This window comes from Dryobates pubescens, chromosome 19 (assembly GCF_014839835.1).
Source record: "Dryobates pubescens isolate bDryPub1 chromosome 19, bDryPub1.pri, whole genome shotgun sequence".
Lineage (NCBI taxonomy): Eukaryota > Metazoa > Chordata > Aves > Piciformes > Picidae > Dryobates > Dryobates pubescens.
In genome coordinates, this window is record NC_071630.1 from 1,343,826 (window position 1) to 1,350,537 (window position 6,712).

The 6,712-nt window shown below is 54.8% G+C and overlaps 1 protein-coding gene across 1 annotated transcript; it reads right to left on the minus strand.

Annotated features, from left to right (window-relative positions):
• Positions 1 to 1,720: 1,720 nt before the first annotated feature.
• Positions 1,721 to 3,905, minus strand: LOC128898169 (C-factor-like). The gene is made up of 6 exons (XM_054170251.1): positions 3,739 to 3,905; positions 3,486 to 3,537; positions 3,053 to 3,240; positions 2,638 to 2,796; positions 2,405 to 2,524; positions 1,721 to 1,854 (listed from the first exon to the last, which is right to left on the minus strand). Exons 1-6 carry the CDS (start codon positions 3,883 to 3,885, stop codon positions 1,741 to 1,743), a joined length of 780 nt encoding a protein of 259 aa, XP_054026226.1. The 5' UTR covers positions 3,886 to 3,905; the 3' UTR covers positions 1,721 to 1,740.
• Positions 3,906 to 6,712: the final 2,807 nt, after the last annotated feature.

Consider the following 6,712-nt stretch of genomic DNA (forward strand, 5'->3'; position numbering starts at 1 on the left):
CTGAGAGATCTGGCATCCAGACACCCAAACCTGGTTCTTGTGAAGCTGGGTAGGTGTCCCTGAGATGGTGAATTTGTGCCTGCTGGCCACACTTGCACCATTTGTCCTTCCCTCCCTGCCTTCAGGCCCCATATGGGGATCCAGTTCTTCAGTGCTGGCTCAAACGGTGCTGCCAAAAGCCCGGCTTCTCCAGCCCTGGCTCAGCCCCAGTGCTGCGTTCCCTGGAGCCTCCTTGTTCTGTGGCCACAGGACCAGGAGGTTCTTGGTCCCCATCTTGGGTGTCCTCCAGCTTCCCCAGCTGAGTCACCACAGCCTTGCTGTGCCATGCAGATGAGCTTCCTTGATCCCGAATGCCAGTGGGGCCAGGAGGGCTGCGGGAGGAAGGCAGCTCCCATGGAAATAGCATGAGATGAACGCAGGCCCTGGTGAGGAGCTGTGGGAGCCTGCAGAGCCATCCTGCAGCCTGTCCCAGCACAGCCCCTGTGGGGACTGTGCCCCCAGAGACAATCCTGGGTTCCCCAGAGCTGTCACAGGCGTGGACCTGGCCCCCGCACAGGAGGCTGTGGCTGCCGGGAAGGGGAGCTTGGCTTTGCCGGGGGCGCTGCCCCGGCGTGGGATCCTTGTGCTGCGGGCGGTGGCGGAGGCAGCGCGGTGCTGAGGTTGCACAGCGCCACCTTGCGGCCCCAGCTGGGAGCCGCCTCCTCTGCTTCCTTCTGCCTGCCGCGTCCCGGGGGCGGATCCCCGGGGCGTTGGGAGGCGATCTGCTGGAGGGCAGCGCTGTGGAGAAGGACCTGGGAGTCCTGATACATAAGGTCTCCATGGGACAGCAATGTGCCCTCGTGGCCAAGAAGGCCAATGGGATCCTGGCATGCATTAAGAAGTGTGTGTCCAGCAGGTCAAGGGAGGTTCTCATGCCCCTCTGCTCTGCCCTAGTGAGGCCCCATGTGCAATACCTCTTCCAGTTCTGGGTTCCCCAGTTCAGGAGGAACCGGGATCTGCTGGAGAAAGTCCAGTGGAGGGCTAAAAGGATCCAGAAGAAAGTGGAGCACTGCCTGATGAGGAGAGGCTTAACAGCTGTGGGGCTGTTTAGCCTGGGGAGGGGAAGACTGAGAGGGGATCTGATCAATGTCTATCAATATCTGAGGGCTGGGTGTTAGGAAGTCAGGGACAGGGACAGCCTCTGCCCACTTGTGCCCTGTGACAGGATAAGGGGCAATGGGTGGAAACCACAGCACAGGAGGTTCCACAACAACATGAGGAAGAACTTCTTGACTGTGAGGCTCACAGAGCCCTGTAGCAGGTAGATCAGAGAGGTTGTGGAGTCCCCTTCACTGGACACGTTCAAGCCCTGTCTGGATGTGTTCCCGTGCCACCTATGCTGGATTCGATGGTGCTGCTCTGGCAGGGGGGTTGGAATACAAGATCTTCAGTGGTCCTTTCCAACCCCTAACATCCTGTGATCTATGATGGAGACAGAGAAGGTCCTGTGCCAGGCAGGGAAGGGTCAGCAGGACCAGGCCCCACCACATTATCTCATCCTCTAAGGGAAGGCAGTGGCTGCACAGCCAGCTCTGAAGGCTGCTTCCCTGGGACCGTGGCTGTGGGAGTTCCAGAAGCAGGCAAGGTCAGGGCAGGACACAGAGGCTGTGGCTTGCAGGCAGAGGTTTATTGAGGAGAGAGCACAGGGAGCACAGGGAGCAGTGGCAGCAGGACGTGCTGCCAGCAGGCAGGGCTGGTATTTCACCAGGGCAACACCTTCCCCTCCCAGTCCAGAAAGGTGCCAGTGTCCTTCTCAGAGAGGGAAGAGAGCACCTTCAGCATCCCTCGCACACTGGTGTCTACCATCAAGGGGGGCTGGAAGGCAGAGAGGAACAGGCAGCTCGTGGCCAGGCCTGGCTCAGGGCTGCCCTGGCACAGCTGTGGCCAGGTGAAGGAGCCCCTCAGGACTAGGAGAAAGCACCAGGCCTGGGCACAGGGCCCAGCAGGAGCCCAGGGGATTGGGGCACCAGGAACCCAGGGTCAGGCAGGGAGGTCACAGGCCCTGGGCAGCAGCACTGAAGGGAGGTTGTAGACAGATGGATGTTGGTCTCTTCTCCCAGGCAAGCAGTACCAGAACAATTGGACACAGTCTCAGGCTGCGCCAGGGGAGGTTCAGGCTAGATGTTAGGAAAAAGTTCTATACAGAGAGAGTGATTGCCCATTGGAATGGGCTGCCTGGGGAGGTGGTGGGGTCACCATCACTGGAGGTGTTCAGGAGGAGACTTGATGGGGTGCTTGGTGCCGTGGGTTAGTTGCTTGGGCGGTGTTGGATTGGTTGATGGGTTGGACGCGGTGATCTTGAAGGTCTCTTCCAACCTGGTTTATTCTATGTATTCTATGTATACTGCTATGGTGGGGCTCATACCTGATACCCGCCGGAGCTCCCCAACTCGGTTTGCACCCAGCCAGGGTGCAGAGCAACGCAGAGGATGCCGTGCTCCCGGTACCCCAGGGACTGGCACTTGGTCAGCATGTTGAGAGCAGTCTGGGGGGACACAGGAGAGGCTGCTGGGGGCAGGGGAAGTCTGGCTGCAGGGGGCCATGCCCAGATGCCAGGGCAGGGGCAGCAAATCTGTGCTCAGCATGGCCTGGGGGTACCTTGCTGCAGCGGTAGGAGATAACAGGCATCAGATCAAAAATTTCAGGAGCAGAAATGCAGCCACCAGTGCTGGAGATGTTGATGATGGCTGCCTTGCTGCAGCTCAGTGCTGAGCCTGGGCTCCCCTGGGCAGCCTTCTTCAGCAAGGGCAGGAATGCCTTGGGGGAGAGAAGAGGAGATGGAGTCACACATGGAGGTGGCACAAGGGTTAGGACCAGCTCCTTCCCCAGCAGATTACACTGGAAGCAGCTCCAAAGCATCCTCCCTCCTTTTCCCACTGCCCCAGCACCACAGGCTCCAGCTCCTGAGCTCCAGGCTGCAGCTCCACAAGCTTCCTGTGGAACAGAGGCAGGACCCCCTCCCACCTGTGTTTTATGCTCCACTAGGACAGCCCAGCTTGGGTAAGGCTCTCACCTGGCCCATCAGCAGGGGCCCAATGGTGTTGGTGGTGTAGATCTCTGTCATGTTCTCCAGGGTCTCATCATCAAGATTAGCATTCCTGACAATTGCAGCATTGTTGATGAGCAAGGTCAGCCCTGAGCACCCCAGGTGCTTCTTGACTGTGGCTGCAGCTGCCTTGATGCTGGCAGGGTTGGAGACATCTGCAGAGCCAACACAGGGCAGGTCAGAGCCCACAGCCCCCTGGTGCCATGGCATCCTCTGTGTCCCCTTGTGGATGTTCCCTGGGGGCTGGCCAGGGGCAGGAGGGATGGCAGTGCCTGCTGTCCCTGCAGGCACCTGCCCATGGGCAAGGGTCACTCGTGGCAGAGGGCTCCCAGGCTGTGTGCCATGCCCCGGCACTGGGCAGAGGAACCATGGCAAGGGATTCCCACCATGGGGCACCTACCAAGAGGGACGATGACCAGGTTGGGGTGTTTGAAGGCCAGGTTCTGTAGCTCCTGCAGAGAGGAAACTATGTGGGCATGGAGAGGCAGCAGGGGCAGTGCAGGGGCTCCCTCCTGTGTGCCACTGTTCCCTCCACACAGCCCCTGCCCGGCTGGACCCTCAGCCCTTTGCAAGCCCCCTCCCTGCTGCAGCTGCTGCCCTGTCCCCCAGCTGCCATCCCCAGCCCTGCCCAGTGAATCCCAGCCCAGCCTCACCTGTGCTCGCTGCCCCTTGGGGTCCCTGCACCCTGCAAAGACCCACTTGGGTGGGGTTGGCATCCCCAGGAAGTGCTGGACGAGCCCCAGGCCGATGCCCCGGTTGGCGCCGGTCACTAGCACGGAGTGGATGCGAAGTTCTCCCATGCTGCTGCTGCTGCCTCTGCTCCAGCTGCTGCTGTGTGCTCAGCTCCCTGATGTTTCTTCATAGCATTGCCATGGCCACCCCACCCACACAGGCTGTGCACTCACTTGACTCCTGGCACCACCTCCCCAGCTCTTTGGAGTCTAGGACACAGATCCTGGCCATATGCCAGCCAGCCATACCAAGTACAAAGCTCCCTTGTGTTGGTTGCCGGGCCGGTGCAGAGAGAAAACGCAGAGACTCCTCGGAGATTTTGCATCAGCAGCAGCTAGCGCTTTATTGAATACACATCGTGACTTAAATACCTTTTCTCTCCCCGCATGCATTTTCCCATCCTCTTTCCCAGGCTGACGAAAACTTGATTATTCACAGCTTTGCGTTTTCCCAGAGCTGTTTACATCTCAAGCCAAGGGGCAAGGCTGCAGCTCTGCAATCCACAACAATTCCCCTTTCTTAATAAGCAAAGCACAGCGCTGATCTCTCTCGCGGGGCCCCTGCGGGAATGAACGCTGTACAGTAAACAACAGCAATGGCTCAGTTGTAACATTCTCATACACAGACCTCAAAAATGGCGAGTTAATCATACCGATAGATGTTACACGGCTACGACTGTGAACTAATAACGAAACAATCCCTTGATGGAAACAGTCCCTTGATGGTAACAATCCAACATGCTAGCTGATTCAGTGGACTCAACGCTTTTGCTACAGCAGTCTGAAAGAAAAACACTTGCAAGCAGAGAGCAGGGGTGAGAATCCCCTTGCTGATATGAATTCAATTTACACATTTCCTCCCCGCCAGAATGACATCGGGAATAGTCAAAATTCTGCCCAATATAAACATAACATAGTAAAACCATTTGTACTCATATTAACGTAATGATGTCCTGATGCTTTGTTTTGCTAAGGACAGGTACTGAGGTATTGTTCCTACCCTTGGCTTAACATTAAATTGGTTTTCCCTTTCAAATTGCTCTCAATTACAGCCTCAAAGATTTTTTAATCCTCCATGAATTTTGTTGAACCACAACATGCTCTATTCTTTCTTGTGACACAATACCTCCACTGCTCCCTTTTTGTGTGTGTTACCTAAAATGAAAACGTAACTCATTTTGATTGTCCTTTTAACCAGGTGAGATTATTATTAGAGGACGACAGACTGGTGAGTTAACATACATAGCAATTAAAGCATAGTGATATCCAGTCCCAATTCAGATGTTTTGTGGTGACATTCTCTGGTGATCAGCCTCAGGTGGATGCTTTGCTCTCAGTTTAACGTAACAATCACTGTGACCAGTCTGAGTGGTGAGGTGAGTCTCAGTGCAGTTAGCCGTCATGGGGATCAACACCCGTGTGTTGATCCTGTGTTGTCAGCTGAGATGTTTGTGTTATAGTTTTATTAAACAAAATACATCACCGAATAGAAAATTTTGACAATTTATTAAGTAGCAAGGCAGGAGCAAACACAGCGCTGGACGACAGGGGAGTCTCCGCTCCGCAACTGCCGCACTTACCTCGAGTTCCCGTCCCCCTTTATAACCTTTCTCCTCTTGATTGACGCCCTCCTTCTCGAAACTTCGTGGCTCTACTCTGCTCATGTGTATTCAGTCTCTTCTAGGTCTCCCCTGCCTCCTGTTGGTGAAGATCGGCAGTCCTCCTCAGCTGTTCCCCAGATGACAGCCTTGGTCCCGCCCCATGGGCGGGCCCATGCACACAGAGCAAGGTTTTATGGACAAAACTAATCAGATGGACAAAACCAATCAGGATGTACATCCCACTCTATCACATTTGCATAACCGAGCTGTCCAGTTCATGACATGGGTGGGCTCTGCCTGGCTGAAATCAGGAAAACCTGTTGGTGAAAAAGGATGAATCTCTGTCCTAGCCTTTGCCTTTAGTTAGGGTGACTGCTGTATTGAAAAAGAAATATTCCTTTCTTTTCTTACCTTTCTTCCTTTACAAGCAGAAATAATGCCAAAATCACCATTCACATCAGGTTTACATGTGCAAAATGTTAAACCGCCTCTCAGAAGAAAACTTAGCACTGTTACTTCAAGTGTGAAACAACTTCTGCAGGCCCCAAGCAACTGCAAACAAGGGAAAGATAAGGCACAGAAGGAGGGGGACGAAGCGGGGGGGAGAAACAGCAATCAGGCAGTAGTAGAAAAGTACTTTCCTGCCATTGCTTACAAGCTGTTTGCTTCCGAAGTGTGCACATCCTGATGAATATGGGTTTGTGCTCCGAAGTTGCTTTTCGCTAAGTTTTTGTTGATGAAAAAACAGAGTGGCGTGCTGTTAAAGAATTAAAGGCTGGAACGAGACGGGCCCCCGTATAGGTTATTGTAAACAGTAATTGGTTTAGCTGCTTAATGTCGAATGGTGTTGACTCATTTGTGAAGATTCCACGAAGCAATGACTGCGCACAGGGGGAGCTGAACCCATGGTGGATCACTGAACCACACCCCAGGGGATCGGATTCCATTCGAGTGGGCAGGCTGTCAAACCACAGAACAAGCAAGAATATCTGTGGATTTGTCTGCGTGTCCTTCCTGAAGTGCCTGATCCTTTATCTTGCCAGTATTGCCTTGGATTAGGGCCTTTGGCCGATACCCTGGCAAGTTCTACGACTGGCAAATTCTGAGCAACGGCTCCAGAGGGGGCATACCCGCCGCCCGCAGTTTGCGGGGAAAATAGATGTCTCTCCACCGCTCTCTCGGGGTCGAGCTGCAGGCTCTAGCGGGGGAGCAGTAGATGCGAAAGAGTCGCGGGGCCTGACCAGAGGCTCCGTTGGGGGGGCAGTGGGTGTTACAGGTTCGCGGGGTTTGACCGT

Excerpts from the sequence above, each read along its gene's own strand:
- LOC128898169 (XM_054170251.1), bottom strand. The coding sequence starts at position 3,885 with ATGGGAGAACTTCGCATCCACTCCGTGCTAGTGACCGGCGCCAACCGG. Across the intron at positions 3,538-3,738 it reads CCAAGGGGCAGCGAGCACAG|GAGCTACAGAACCTGGCCTT; the intron begins GTGAGGCTGGGC and ends TCCTCTCTGCAG. Across the intron at positions 1,855-2,404 it reads GGAGCTCCGGCGGGTATCAG|CCCCCCTTGATGGTAGACAC; the intron begins GTATGAGCCCCA and ends TCTGCCTTCCAG.